General features: G+C 50.0%; 1 protein-coding gene across 1 annotated transcript; it reads right to left on the minus strand.

The window, feature by feature from the left end:
* Positions 1 to 125: 125 nt before the first annotated feature.
* CEACAM18 (CEA cell adhesion molecule 18) lies at positions 126 to 13,591 on the minus strand. Its single transcript, XM_075993454.1, has 9 exons — positions 13,459 to 13,591; positions 13,224 to 13,305; positions 10,833 to 11,014; positions 9,531 to 9,878; positions 7,953 to 8,225; positions 6,368 to 6,649; positions 5,768 to 5,903; positions 3,632 to 3,693; positions 126 to 428 (listed from the first exon to the last, which is right to left on the minus strand). Exons 1-8 carry the CDS (start codon positions 13,589 to 13,591, stop codon positions 3,675 to 3,677), a joined length of 1,455 nt encoding a protein of 484 aa, XP_075849569.1. The 3' UTR covers positions 126 to 428; positions 3,632 to 3,674.
* Positions 13,592 to 14,507: the final 916 nt, after the last annotated feature.

Raw genomic sequence — 14,507 nt, forward strand, 5'->3', positions numbered from 1 at the left:
AGGTAAAAGAGAGGATTATAAATGTTCTTACTAAAAAGAAATGATAATAGGTGAGTTGATGTTAACAAACAGATCTGGGTCCTTATCTTCATGCACAATGTAAAGGCAAACATGGAAGCACCAGGTTTTTGCAGCAAGGAAGGTTTATTTCCAGCCAGCTGAACGAGGAGACAGGAGTCAGGCCCAAACCTGTATCCGTGAGCAGGGGTTAGGACAGGTTTTATAGTGACAGGGTAATGAGAGGTGACTGGATCCTGACATGGAGGTGACTCCAGGGCCCAATCTGATTGGAACCTAGATCCTTCCACGTGTTGTGCGCTTCTGAATTCAGTCCCCACTCCTCGGCCCAAGCACTTAGGTTCTGCCTGTGGTTGCATGCTCAGGGCAAACTCAGGTTATGTGATCTTCAAACTGGGGGTTCGGGGCAACTACAAAACAAATCACAACTTTGTTACATAAAAATTGAACCAGATTGATCTGATGCAGTTTCAGTGATGGGTATACTCACTCTCCTGACCTGATCATTCCACCAGGTTTACATGTATGGAAACCTCACTGGGGCTGTCTCAAGGCCACTCAGCTACTCAGGGCAGGGCTGGGGTTTAAACCCCACCTGATTCTGAGTCTCTGCTCTCATCTAACATTGAGTCACGTAACCTGCAAGCCTGGCCCCCTTTGGCCATAAGTTAGCAGGAAATAGTATTCCTGAATGGTCTTGATATTTGCTAAAGAGGTGATAGTAAATCGTCCAGAGGCTGAGGGAGAAGAAAGGTGAAGTTGAGTAGATAAGGGATGGGAACATCTCAATTTTTTTGGCCGTTCTTCTATTATTTGTTCATTGTCACCCAGTTATTAGCTATTTTAATTGAAAGTTGTTTGTTTAATTTTTTCTTAAAAATGAAAAGTATCATTCGTTTTTTAAATTATGGCAAAATTCACCTGCTACAAATACACAAATCTTAAGCATGTGATTCCATGAGTTTTGCCAAACCTGTACACCTGTGTTCCCCAATCAGGACCCCAATCAAGGAAATGGAAATTTCCCATCATAGCAGAGAACTCCTGGCTCCCATGCCCAGTCAATCCCCAGCCATGAGAACCAACACTTTCTGATTCTTATCTCTAGACATTACTTTTCCATGTCTTTAAACATTATATATTTGGCATTCTATGGCATGTATTATTGTGTCCTATTTTATTTTCACTTAGCATGGTACTTTTTGGGATTTATCTATGTGGTTTCATGTGTCAGCATTGTAGTCCCTGTTATCACTGACCAGGATCCCACAGTATGTCACTGTTCCTTTACCTACTAGTTTTTGTTCATGAATATTTGCTTTCATTTTTGCAATTATGAATATAGCTGCTGTGAAGATGTTTGCAGAAGACTGTGTTGAGATGTTTCCATTTCTGTCGGGTGTTGGGGGCAAGGGTGGCACGGGCGCAGTGAGGACAGATTCACATGCCGGATGCTCCAGAGCAGGGGTCCTCTACTATGGCCCTCGGGCCACAGGCCACCCGCTGACGACATTTATCCTGCCTGCCGGGTGTTTTTGCCTTGGCTGCCTGTCCTGCTTAGCAGCCGACTCATTCTGGGCTCACAGTGCGCATGTGTGGAATGTGCGTCACACTCTCCAACAGCCCTCCAACAGTCTGAGGGACAGTGAACTGGCCCCCTGTTCAAAATGTTTGAGGACAACTGCTCCAGAGTCTCTGGGATGTCCCGGTGGAGACCAGCATCCAGCAGCTCATGAGGGGAGGACTGGAGATGGACACTGGGAAACATCAGGTGGTCACATAGTTCTGATCATGAACCCCCAGTGCTGTGGGTTGAATATTGTCCCCCGAGAGGTATGTTTAAGTACTAACTCCTGTGCCTGCCAAAGTGAGTTAATTTGGAAATAGGGTCTTATCAGATGCAATCAAGATAATATGAAGGGAAACAGGATTAGGACAGTCCCTAAATCCCATGACTGGTGTCCTGATGCGAGGAGGGAAATTCGGACACAGAGACACACATAGAAATGAAGGCCAAGTGACAATGGAGACAGAGATTGGACTTATGGTGCCAGAAGCCAGGAATGGCAAGGATTGCCGGCAACCACCATCAGCTGGAAGAGGCAAAGGATTCTTCCTAGGACCTTCAGAGGAAGCATGGCCCAGCTGACACCTTGAGTTTGGACACCTGGACTCCAGAACTGTGAGAGAATCAATCTCTGTGGTTTTAAGTCACCCAGTTTGTGGCAATGTGTCCTAGCAGCCCTAAGAAGCCAGTGCAGTGAAGGCAGCACCCCTGCTGGGCACCACTGTGCATGGGATCCTGCACCTGTCCTGTCCCACACAGGATTCACAGTCACTCGGGGAGTCACAGAGCCACACAGGACACAAGTGCAGGGACCAGGTGGAATCCAGACAGCTGCAAATGGGTTTTAATCAGTGGGCCATAGACGGGGTTTAATCAGTGGGCCACAGAGGTGCACCTAACCAAGGGATGGCCTTATGCCAGGCACTGTCGTAACTGTGAGCATTTGCTCACTGCTTCCTCCCTGCAGCCCTGTGAGGAGGGTGCCCCACAGTGAAGCTGTTCCTGAGAGCAGGGACTGCAGCCCACACAGAGTCAGACTCAGCCAGTAAAGAGCCTCTGTCCCCACCCTCCCTGCTTCCGTCCCTTCCTCCCTTCTTCTCTCCCCTCCCACATTCTTTCTTTGTTTTTTCAATTATAAATGCCATTATGATGAATTAATCTCCTTAGATATTTAGGATCATATTCATGAAGATAGGTGAGAAAAAGTTCCAGAAGTTGAATTATGAAATTTGAAGTTACTTCCCTGTTTTAGGTTTGTTTTTCTGATTATAAGAGCATTTGTGCACTTTGTGAAAAAAAAATCCACTTTACTATATATTACAGTAAGGTATAAAGAACAATATTAAAAAATAGATGGCATTGTTAATATTTAATGTTTTCCACAATTTGTGTTTGTACACATAAAACTGTGGAAAACACATATAAACATGCTGTGTATATTATATCTATCTTTGCCTATTAACCGATTTTTCGTAACTACGATCCTGTCAGATGCAGCTTTGCTCTCCATATTTCTAAGTTGATGTCAGGTCTTGAGCATTTTCTGCAGCAGGAAGCATCCTTCCGCAGGTGGTTTCTCAGGATGAAAGCTTAACTCAGGGTGCGCTGTTCCCTATTTAAACGATTTCCTGTTGTGGGACATTTTAGATTGGTCCGTATCCCTGTCCCTGGCACTGCCGAGATGGCATCTTTGCAGCATCTCTGATGATGCCATGGGGTCCAGTGCGGGAAACTGAGAAGTTGGACCCTCAGGAGCTGAGGGGGAGGAGCCTTGGGAATTAGAGCCAGAGCTCTGCTCATGGCCCGCCCCAGCCTGCATCCTATTGGCCAGCTCTGATTGGCATTTGGAGCTGCCAATGGCCATGCTGCCCATGGTGTCATCCCAAGTCCTAAGTGGGGCCTCAAGACTTCTGCCAGGAGCCTCTGTCTCCCATCTTGGTGTGACTGGGCTGATTCCCTCTCTCGACTGTCCAGAGAGACCCTGGACCCTGTCCACCCTGGCCGGTCCCAGTCGGGTCTCAGCCCTTCTCCATCAGACTCCCTCACCTCCTTGCCGTCTGGTCTTGTCGTCCAGGTCTGAGGTGGACACTCAGGTAGCCCGGTGTGTCCTGTGGGGAGAAATTAGGGGAGTCACATCTCAGAGCCTCAAGAAACGCAGGAGGGTCGAGGGTAGAGAGATGAGGGGCCCAACTGTTACACCACCCAAGCCCTCCCCATGTGGGGCCCTAGGAAGTGGGGGAGGTGGATCTGGGGGCTTGACCTCCACACCAGGAGTCGTCAGCATTCCCACACTTTGAAAGTTTCTGAGGTCTTAAGGTCACTGGAGGAAGATGCCATTGGGTGGGGGTTGGGGAGGAAAAGAGGCTGCATGAACCTGAGGAAGGAGTGGGCACTGCCGTCCTAATTACCAGTGGTGACGGTAATAATAATGATAATAGGGGTAATAATAATTTAATTCATACCTATTATATGTCTGTTTTATAGTATACAGAAATTATCTCTAACCCTCCCAGCAGCCACAACACTTTTACCACACTGCAGATGGCGAAATTGGGGTTCCCAGAGGTGGAGTTATCTGCCCAAAGTCCCACTCCTAGAACATGACACAGGCTGCAGTTGTCAGCCTGGCTTCTCGGACTCCCAGACCCTGCTCTCATGCAGACTGGAGGGCTCAGACCTTGGAGGAGGAATCGCTCGATTTGTCTCTTTCTATTTCTCTATTTTTTCTTTTTTAGTCTTTAAGGACATTTTTAAATAATTGGCCTGCAGCAATGTTGTCCATTACAACTTTTTGCAGTAAGTCAAACGTTCGACATTTGCACTATTCAACTGGTATCCGATAGCGACATGTGGCTCTCCAGCACTTGATATGTGACTGGTGTGACTGAGCAACTGAATTTTTCACTTATTTAATTTTAATTAATTTATTGAAATAGCAACATAGGGCTGATAACTACCCTATTGGATAATTCAGGTTAGAGATCTTCACTTCAAGTTTTAAATTAAATGTGACATTAAATAAAGTCAGGACTAAAATCTTGTTGAATGACGAATCTTTCTTTTAGATAAACTTTTTTTATGACTAAATTAGAATTTTATTAATTAATTTATTTATTTTAGCGTGTTATGGGGGTACATATGTTAAGGTTACATATGTTGCCCATGCCCCTTCCCCCTCGAGTAAGAGCTTCAAGCATAGATAAACTTTCAATATAGCTTGATCTCAAAGTTTACATTTCAATTAAACTTTTATTTAGTTTAAAATTTTAAATTAAAATTAGTTCAATTAAGAGGAATTTTGATCTGCTGGCCACCTAGACATATGTGAGAGTCCTCGGGAAGTGAGCTGTCCAAGGCATTATGATCTCATGTGGAGACAATGGACCCAAGAGACCAAGGCTCTTTTTTCCTAGACCTGGGGGCTCAAAGTAGATCCACCTGTTGCGCTTGCTCCTGTCTTAGGAGGAAGGAGGCAGCAATCTTTGGTCCTGGAAACGTCCTGTAATAATTAGCTTCTCCTTGGGCTCCATGCTGAAAGCTGCTGAGGTCAAGAAACTCTGATCTTCTCTATGCTGAGAACACTGCCAATCCCTTCGTCATCTACGACATGTCTCTAATCCCTACCTCACCATTCAGGGCAGATGTTGCTCTTTGCACCCTCCAGGTGGGGCCAAGGAAGATCCGAGGGGAGAGGTGATCTTCCCCAGGTCACCCAGCCAGCTAGTGGCAGAGCTGGGGCTTGAACCTGCACCCTGATCATCTTGCCACCCAATCTCTTCTCTCTGCATGGTGGACCTCTGATACCTGTTTCCTCAACTTCACTTGGTAAAAAGTGACTACTAGATACCAGATACTTGACAAGTGACCCTCTTATTTCCTGTCCCTCCAGGTAAAACTCAGTGCCCATTTTAAAATGCAACTGAAGGGAAGGGATGCTTCTACAAGAAGGGGAGTGGCTGGTTGAAACCCCACAGCCACTCAGAGGCGTGGCTGTCTCTAAGCTTCCCGCTCTCCCACCAGCTCCTGGTCCTGGGACCTGTCTGCCCCAGGTGATCCCTGACCACCCTTCCCCTGGCTTGTCCTTTCCCCTCTGGCTCAGCCTTCCTCTCTGGAGAGTGTGCCGGCCCTTGAGTCCCAGACCCCGCCAACGCCCCACCCTTGACCCAGAGCAACAAAGGGCACCTGGTTGAGTAATGTCTGATGAGAGCATAGACCAGGACTCCACAGAGGTAGACACTTCCCAGGACTGTCAGTATGATGAGGAACACCACCATGGCTCCCGAGAGGTAGAAATCGCTGTGGACCTCAGGTAAGGGCTCTGGAGGGAGAGGACACCTGGGGTCAGGACCACCGTTCGCTCATTCAATCTCTCAATTCCCTTATGCACACCTCTGTTTCTCAAAGGCACCCATTCTGTGCAAAGCACAGTTGCAGGCACTAGGGTTTCAGTTGCGAACAAAACAAACTCCCTGCCCTCCTGGGGCTGACATTCCAGCTGGGAAGTGGACAGGGACAATTAAGCAGGAGATGCATAATACCGCAGGCAGCCATGAGTGCTCCAGACCACCTGGCAGCCTACCTGATTCCAATCCGAGGGCTCTGGGCGTCCACAGAGAAGCAGCTTTGGACCAGACCCCAGAGGGTGGGAGGATTTCACCCAGAAGTCGTGAGCATCGGGTGCTAAGGGGATGGTGGCATTCCTGATGTCGGGCACTGCCTAGACAAGGGCATCGAGGCAGGAGGACTTGGAGGGCAGAGGCTGGAGGGGGCGGCCACACTCACTCTCAGCGGGAGTCTGGATCCTGACGTTCCTGTACAAGATCAGCTGGGCCTCAGGGTTCTCCACGATGCATCGGTAGTGGCCCGTCTGCTCCCAGGCCAGACTCGGGAGGGTCATCTTTGGGTCCGAGAGGTCCAGGAGGGAGCCGTTGTGGGTCCAGCGGTACGTGCTGCTGGGGCGGGAAGTGGAGACGCACTCGACCTCCACCTGGGAGCCGAGCTGAGCAGTGAGGATGCCGTTGAAGATGTCGGGCAAGCCCCACAGCACCACGTTGTCGGGCCCATCTGCGGGGACAGGGCAGGAGGCCCGGAGCTGCTTCTGACCCCTCAGGGCCCCGTCTCCTTCCCTCAGTCCACATGAAGTCCTTCCCCAGCCAAGAGGGGCCCTCACTCTGCACCCCGAGCTGACCTAGACCCCTGAGGCAAGGCCACTGTGCCAGCCGCAATAGCGACAACGAGAGCATCTTCGTGATCAGCCCACGGCCTCCCTTCACCTCACCCTGAAGGAGGTGCGGGTGGGAGCAAGCAAGTGGGGCCGACCAGGTGGCGGCACTCTTCTGAGCTCCGTCCCCACACAGCTTCAATCCCCGCGGCAGCTCATGTGACCATTCCACTAACTGATCCCTTTTATAGGTGCATAAAACGAGGCTCAGAGGAGAGGACTAGGGTCTCAGTCCCCTACTGAGGAAAGGGTTAGCAAGTCCTGAACAGCCGCAGACTCTGCATCCCGGGTCTTGATTCCAAACCTCTGACCTGCCAACCGCTGCATGGGGGTCAGAAATCGTCCACACCGCGACCTGGGCTCCCACGGGCCCTTCCCCATAGCCTGCTAATTAGGAAATCTGAGGGACCATGACAATGGTGGCAGATGGAGGTGTGAAAATGATTTTAGAGTTGCGATTTTTTTTTAATTTGAAAGAAGGGAAAGAGTTTCATACTCTCTGTGAAGAGTCATGGAACATTGGAAAGAATCGGGGTCTCAGAGTTGTAAGTTCAATGCGTTAGATTGATAAGAACTGCTGGACACTTTGAGCAGCTCTTTCTGGGTTGTAAAGTTGTCTGGCTGGCAGCAGGAGAGGCACAAAGGAAGGAGAAAGTGTGGGATGCATCGTCATGTCTTTAGGTCAAATTGTGTAAGTAGTCCGTTCAGTTTGAGGAAAGAAGAAATTATGATGATTTTCCTAAATTTAGAAGAACAGAATAAAGATATCACCCATCAGAAGTTGAAGGCTTGAGGGAAAGTACAATAGTGAAAACTTAATAAATTGAGTATTGATTTAAGAGACAGTGGCTATAAGAAGTCCCTCTAGACACAAAGCCCAACCTCATCTAACCCACACTGACCAATTCTAATCTGAGAAGTGGGGACGGGGTTCCCCGTTTTCAATCCAGTGCTCCGTGGCTCTGGGTGGGAAGGGCAGTTCCCAGGCCACAGAGCCAGAGAGCCCAGCAGGGATTCCTCACAGATGAACTTGGCCGAAGGCCGGCCCAGAACGGACCTCTCTCCAGGTCTGCCTGGCCTGTCACTTTGTCCCTGGGAGGCCCCGAGCCCACCCTGGCTTGATTCCCAGGACCCCAGGTCACTCACAGGCCACAGTCAGGGCGACCTCCTCGCTTTTCTGGACGACTTCAGGGTAACTTTCCACCGTGCACTGCAGGGTCCTGTCATAGCGGCTGACCCTGAGGATGACGAGGGTCTTTCCGTCGGGGGAAATGCTTATCCGGTTACTGCTGGATGTCGGCACAGCATTCAAGTACCAGGTGACACTGGTGACGTTGGTGTGGCAGTAGGCGGCCACGGAATCCATGCTCTCCACCAGGGAGGTGGCGTTGACTGAGATGCCCGGGTTGCTCCCCAGCACTGGGAGAAACAGGAAGAGGGCAGATTAGGGGTGGGGTGCGCCTCCCTGTGCTCTGTTCCTCTACGGGGGGTGGGGGGTGGGGCATGCTGGAGAGAAGCCAACAGCCCAACAGTGAGGTCTGGGTCTTGGGAAGGGTCAGGCTGGAGCTGAGGGGCAGAGGGGAAGGGAGTGGACAGTGGGGCTGCCGAGGTGGGGGTCCTTCCTGGGACACCGCTCTGTGTCAGCTTCAATAATCGTGGGCTCTTCCCACAGACACGTGACCTGATGGTTATTTCTGAACCCCGAAACCAGGAACCCTCATTGGAGGATCCAGGTGGCATTTGAATGACACATCATAAATGACCCAATACTGGAGTCCTATTCGCTTTACGGATATTCCCTCCAATCTTGCAACAAACTTCAATGGTAGACATTTCTCAAACTTCACAGAGGAGGAAACTGAGGCTCACAGAGGGAAGACAAAAGGCCTAGGGAGTCTGAAGCAAATACAGGACATCTTCTCTTAAGGTCCACCTCTCCTCCCCCGGCCGTGGAGCCCAGGAGCTGTCTGCAGGAGACAGGACTCCAGGATGGCGCCAGGACCTTCACCCCTGCACAGTCCTCCCCTCTCTAGTGTGAGTGGGGCCCACGATTGGCTTCTAGCCTACCATGACAGAGGTTCATGAACGGCACTCTCATCACTACCTTCTTAGTGTGAGACTCTGTCTTACCAGACTAGAGAAGGACACTTAGCTGGCCTTGAAGGAAGGGACAGGCGTGATCTGAAATACCAAGGACAGAGCCACGTGGCAGGTCACGCGGTGGCTTCAGGATCCCAAGAGCCTCCAACCAACTATCGGGAAGCAGCCAGCGGGGCCTCAATCCCACAGCCAGAGCGACGTTATTTGGGCCGCCAACCTGAATGAGCCTGGAAATAGATTCTTTCCTACTTAATTAAGGCTCCGGATGAGAACATAGGTCAAGCCAGTGATTTTTAGACTCAGAGCAGAGGATCCAGCTAAGCCACGCCCAGACTTGCGGCTCAGCTATGCTAGGACTTTGGACCCCGAGAAACTGTGCGATATGGGTGTTGTTTTAAGCTGCTACGTTGGGGGCTATCTGTCACACAGAGGTAGAAATCGAATCACTATCTGACACAGACACTGAAATTTTTAAAGGTGGCAGTGACCCGTGTCTGTAGGAGACGCTGTACAGCCGCGAGCCAAGCTCATGTCATTGGAGGTGGGCGGAGGACCTGGACGAGGACACCAAGGCCCTCAGGTCCAGTCCTCCTTGAGTGGGATGTGGGCAGCCTGCCAACCCACCTCGGATCTCGAGCCAGCCAGTTGCCGTGTGGGTGTCGTTGCCTGTGTCCACCCGGACCGTGTAGTTTCCTGTGTCGTTTAGCATGCAGTTCCTGACCACCAAGTCGCCGGTTCTGGTCACTCTCTCCCGGCCGCTGTACATGGGCCCAGGCTCCAGGGGACTGGGAGGTTTGTAGCTGAGAATCATACTTTCTGCGATGTCCTGTGTGCCCCGGTACCAGCGGTATTCCTGGGCATCCTCGGGGGCGTTCTCTAGGCCCAGGACACTCGAATATCCCTGGACCCCTTGGACGTGGGGGATGAAGATTTGGCCCGAGGCCTGGCAGATGCCACAGGCCAGCAGACTGGCTGAGGAAGACAAAGAGAAAAGACACGTGGATAGATCCACACCATCCGGGCACTGAGTCCCGGAAACGCTGGTGAACAAGCAGGAGTTCCCAGTTCCTGGAGGACTCCCAGCCTGTCCCTTCCTCCATCCCCTCACCCCCTGCCCTGGTCCATTTTGTCCTTATCCTCTCCCAGCCCACTCTCTCCCTGGGCACTCAGCCCCCAATCCATCCTTATGTGACAGTCAGGTAGATCTTAATAAAGCCCAAGTGTGACCCTTCTGCACTGTGCTCTAGTACCTTCAATGGCTCCCCAGTGCTCTTATGGTAAAGTTCCAACTCTTAGGCTGGCTTATGAGGCACTCTCTGCAAAAGCTGGTCTTTGTGACTCATCTGGCTTCCTTTTGGACCAACCTACCCCGTCCCATCCACACCATGTTCTCCCTCATTCATTCATTTATTCATCCTTGGATTTCCTTATGAGGAGACACGACTTCCACTCTCTGCCCCATCGTACTTACGGCTCTCTTGATGCACCACACTCCCTCCTTGCTACAGGGTTTGCACATTCTGTTCCCCATTCCTGACACACTGCTCCCTGCTCGCTGCTCCCTGTTTGCATCTGCATCCTCCTGTGACTCACTTCTACTCATCCTTCAGTTCTCATCTCTGCTGTCTCCTCCTCCCCAGCCCGGGTAAGGCGGCCTCTCTGAGCTCCCTTCCTCCCAGCCGTGACCTCTGGAAGACATCAGGGTCTGGTGACAAATCCGCATGTCACACTGGACTGAGAGCTCCAGGAGGGCAGGGCCTGGCCATGTCGGTCACCACTGAGTCCCCAGCAGCCCTGAGCACAGGGCAGAAGACAGGGGCAGCGTTCAGCAGTGACTGTCTGGTGATGAATCCTCCCCTAAGCCTGTCCACATATGTCTGCGATTTGGTATCAAATTCACGGGAGTGGGTAGGAACCCGCCGCCACCTGAGACAGAGGCCAGGGTCCTCTGCTCTGTGAACACCAAGTGCCGCATGTGCAGAAGAGGCAGAGCTGACTCAAGGCCCCGGCTCCAGGCCTTGGGCTGTGACATGGGACATTCCCGAGACAGTGCTTGTGGCGGCCACTGAAGCCATGAGAGCTGTGCATGACAGGGGGCACGGGGGGTCCTGGGGAAGGTGAAGGGTTGGGAGGAGACTTGGCCTGAGAGGTTGGGGAGGGCATCTCAGCACACGGGGACGCCAGGGGTGAGGGTGGGGGTCCAAGCTCATCGCTCTGGGGGAGGATGGAAACGATGTGTTTGTGCTGCGTGTGTCCCTGTGTGTGTGTGTGTGCGTGCCCATGTTCATGCAGCCGTGTGCAGGTGTGTATGTGTCAGTGCGTGTGATGCTACGTCTGTGGGCCTGTGCAGGTCTGTGTCTATGGTGAGCAGTGCCCAGGTGTCTGAGCCCATGAAAGTCCTGGTGAGGGCCCTGTCCTTCTCCCCTCCCCCCACCCCTGCCCCAGGAGTGTGGGCTGTGCCCCTAGGTGGGGTGGTCCTAGCCCCTTCCCACCCCTGCTCCCAGCTGCTCTTCCCTCGGCCCTGGCAAGGCGGTCAGTGCTCTCTTACCCACGAGCAAGAGGCCCCTCCGCAGGCTGCACCTGGGGCTGGAAAGGTCCATGAGCTGCCTGGGGTCCTGCAGGAGGAGGGTCTTCCCAGAGACGTGGCCGCCCCTCTGCCCTTCACAGACCTGGGTCTCGGGGCCCAGAGGCTTCTGGCCGTGTCTCCCCAGCCCTCCAGGGCGGCCTTTCCTCCCAGGTGGACTCTGACCAGCAGGGGTGTGGCCTGGGGGAACAGGGCTCTTGGGAGTCGGCCCTTATCTTTATGGCACCTTCATTTATTATTCATCTTATTTTTACATTTATTTATGCTATTAATATTTTTCCTGGTTATTAAGAAAACAACACAGGCTCAATATTGGAAATACTAGGAAATATGAAAAAGCACAACAAAGATAAGAGTGTCAAGTTCAGTGTTTCACCCAATTTTTGTTTGTTATTTTGTTTAGTGATAGGGTCACACTCTGTCACCCAGGCTGGAGTGCAGTGGTGCAGTCATAACTCATTGCAGCTTCTAATTTCTGGCCTCAAGAGATCCTCCTGCTTTGGCCTCCCAATGTGCTGGGACTACAGGCATGAGCCACTGTGCCTGGCCGGCCCGATTTTTAATTTGCCTGGTCCTGTTGCAAATTGCTTCTTTTCTCCTCAACAGTGTGCCATTTTCCAACATCATTCAATATTCTCCGTGGCCATTCTGAATGGCTGCAGGGCCTGCTCTTACACACCTGAACTGAGTGTCTGTAACCTGTTCCCTGCTGTTGGGGCTTTAGGCTCATCCTGAAATCCACCATTAGTGGTGATGCTGGGATTGGGAGCAAAGGGCGTGTGTGCTCCCTGGAGACGGGGGTGAGGGAGGAGGAGCTGAGCTGTGCACAGATGCAATGATGGTAGGCATGTTGAGACCTGGGAGAGAGACACTGAGAGACAGAGAGAAAGACTAAGGATATAGAGACACAAAAAGGGACGTGGGCTGAGTGAGATACAGAAAGCCCATTCTGCTCAGTGAAGTACCACAAGATGGATAAACAAGCACCACGTGTACTCACCATCAAATTGGTATTAACTGATCAACACTTAAGTGCACATAGTAGTGACATTCATCGGGTGTCTGGCAGATGGGAGGGGAGGAGTGGATGGGTGTATACACACCTATGGGTGCAGTGTGCACCGTCTGGGGGATGGACATTCTTAAAGCTCTGACTGGGGTGGGGCAAAGGCAATATACGTAACCTAAACATTTCTAGCTCTGTAATATGCTGAAATAAGAAAAAAAAGAAAGCAAACTGAGATAGAGAGAGACAGATACAGAGAAAGAGAGAGCAACTCAGAAATGTTCAATCAACAAAATCTTTCAGACTGTGCTTGGGAACGTGTTTGTGTTTCATTTTTATAAAAACATTTTTATATAAAATTAGTTATTAAAATTTAATGGATACTGTCTTTTAAAATCACCTGTAACAATTTGATCACCCAGAGATACATCCAGTGCTGTCTCTATGTATCTTTTCAGTTTTGGGATGTTATAAACAGTATAGTTAGGCACATAAGCATTTTTTTTGCCAAAGTGGAATCATACCATTAAATTTCCTTCTCTATTAGGCCTGTTCAAACTTTACAGCCAAATAGAGTCAGAGGAAGTTGAATCTACACCTGAGGATGGACTTTTGTAGTAAAGAACTACATGCTGCCCAAGGACAGGTCTGGTTTTCGCTCTAAGCTGCGGGGAGGGAACTTCTAAGCTCCTGGAATGTGCTGCCTGGTAAGAGAGTCTTTGTTTACCTGAGAGCCTTGGGCTCCACCAGATGGTCTGCCAATGTGATTGATGGTGGGGACCTGGTCACGTTGTAGCAGAGGGAAAGGCCTGAAAAGGGGTAAAATGTTTTCTGAATTGTCTCTTTAACTCCATCCACTGTTTTGGGGAATTAAAACCTACATGAAAACCTTGGCAATCGTGCCAAGCTGAAAACTCCTTTCAAAAGCTCTGCATTTCTGTTGTTAGATAGAACAATGGTACCATAAGACGAGCGTCTACTGTTCTCCTTACTTGATGGCAAATTATAAACTTCTCTTTCCTTTTCCTCAAAACACTTGTCCTCGTTCCTCTGGTGTGGACTCAGGGACAAGTGCTGAACTTTCAGTAACAACATCGTGTCAACTCCATCGCTTCTGGGCTGGTGACAAAGGCCAGCCATGGGACAGTCACCCACGTCTATGTGAAAAGAACAATGTGAATCCTGGACACCAGGGCTCTGGGGGTTACCCTGGTTGGCAATAGTCTACACATGTCATCACACAGCAGAGTCAGGAGGAGGTGACGCTGTCTGTGGTCCCCCTGGGAAAGGACAGCTGGGAACTCCCCATTTGGAATCCCCTGGACTCTGCTCCGTGCTCTTCTTCCATGGGCTGACTTTAATCTGTATCCTTTTGCTGGGACAATCCATAAGACCAGGATAACAACATTCAGTGAGTTCTGTTAGTTCTCCTGGAGAACTCTCAAAAGTAAGGGTGGTCTTGTTGTTCTAATGGTTTCAAAGTTCTAATAATCACAGGTGGAACAAAGAACTGTCAAGAGACAAAACACTTTTTGAAAAAAAACATCAATATTTACAAACATGGTTACTTAAAGTCCCATAAACATTTTAAGCTGCTTTCATAAATTGTTCAGAAACACTTCAATTGCATGAGCTAACCACACAATTTTCCCAGGTATTTAAATTCCTTTGTTAATATAATTAATTAAATATATCAATACAGGGACTCAGGTTCTCAACTTCTTGTTATTGTTTACTCACTTAACAAGACTCTCTCATACCACTCAACAGAATCTACAAGTGCCTAATGGCTAGTTCCATTTCATGTTGTAAGTTGTATTCATAAGGCTAATTTGTCTCTCATGTGCCACGTTCTTCTAAACACCGATATTAGTTTCCTATTGCTGCTGTAACAAATGGCCCCAGCCTCAGTGACTTCCAATAACACAATGTATTATCTTTGAATTCTAGAGGCCGGGAGTCTAAAACGAATCTCATGGGGCTCAAATCAACGTGTTGGCAGTTAGTTCCT

Source organism: Microcebus murinus, chromosome 16 (genome assembly GCF_040939455.1).
Source record: "Microcebus murinus isolate Inina chromosome 16, M.murinus_Inina_mat1.0, whole genome shotgun sequence".
Lineage (NCBI taxonomy): Eukaryota > Metazoa > Chordata > Mammalia > Primates > Cheirogaleidae > Microcebus > Microcebus murinus.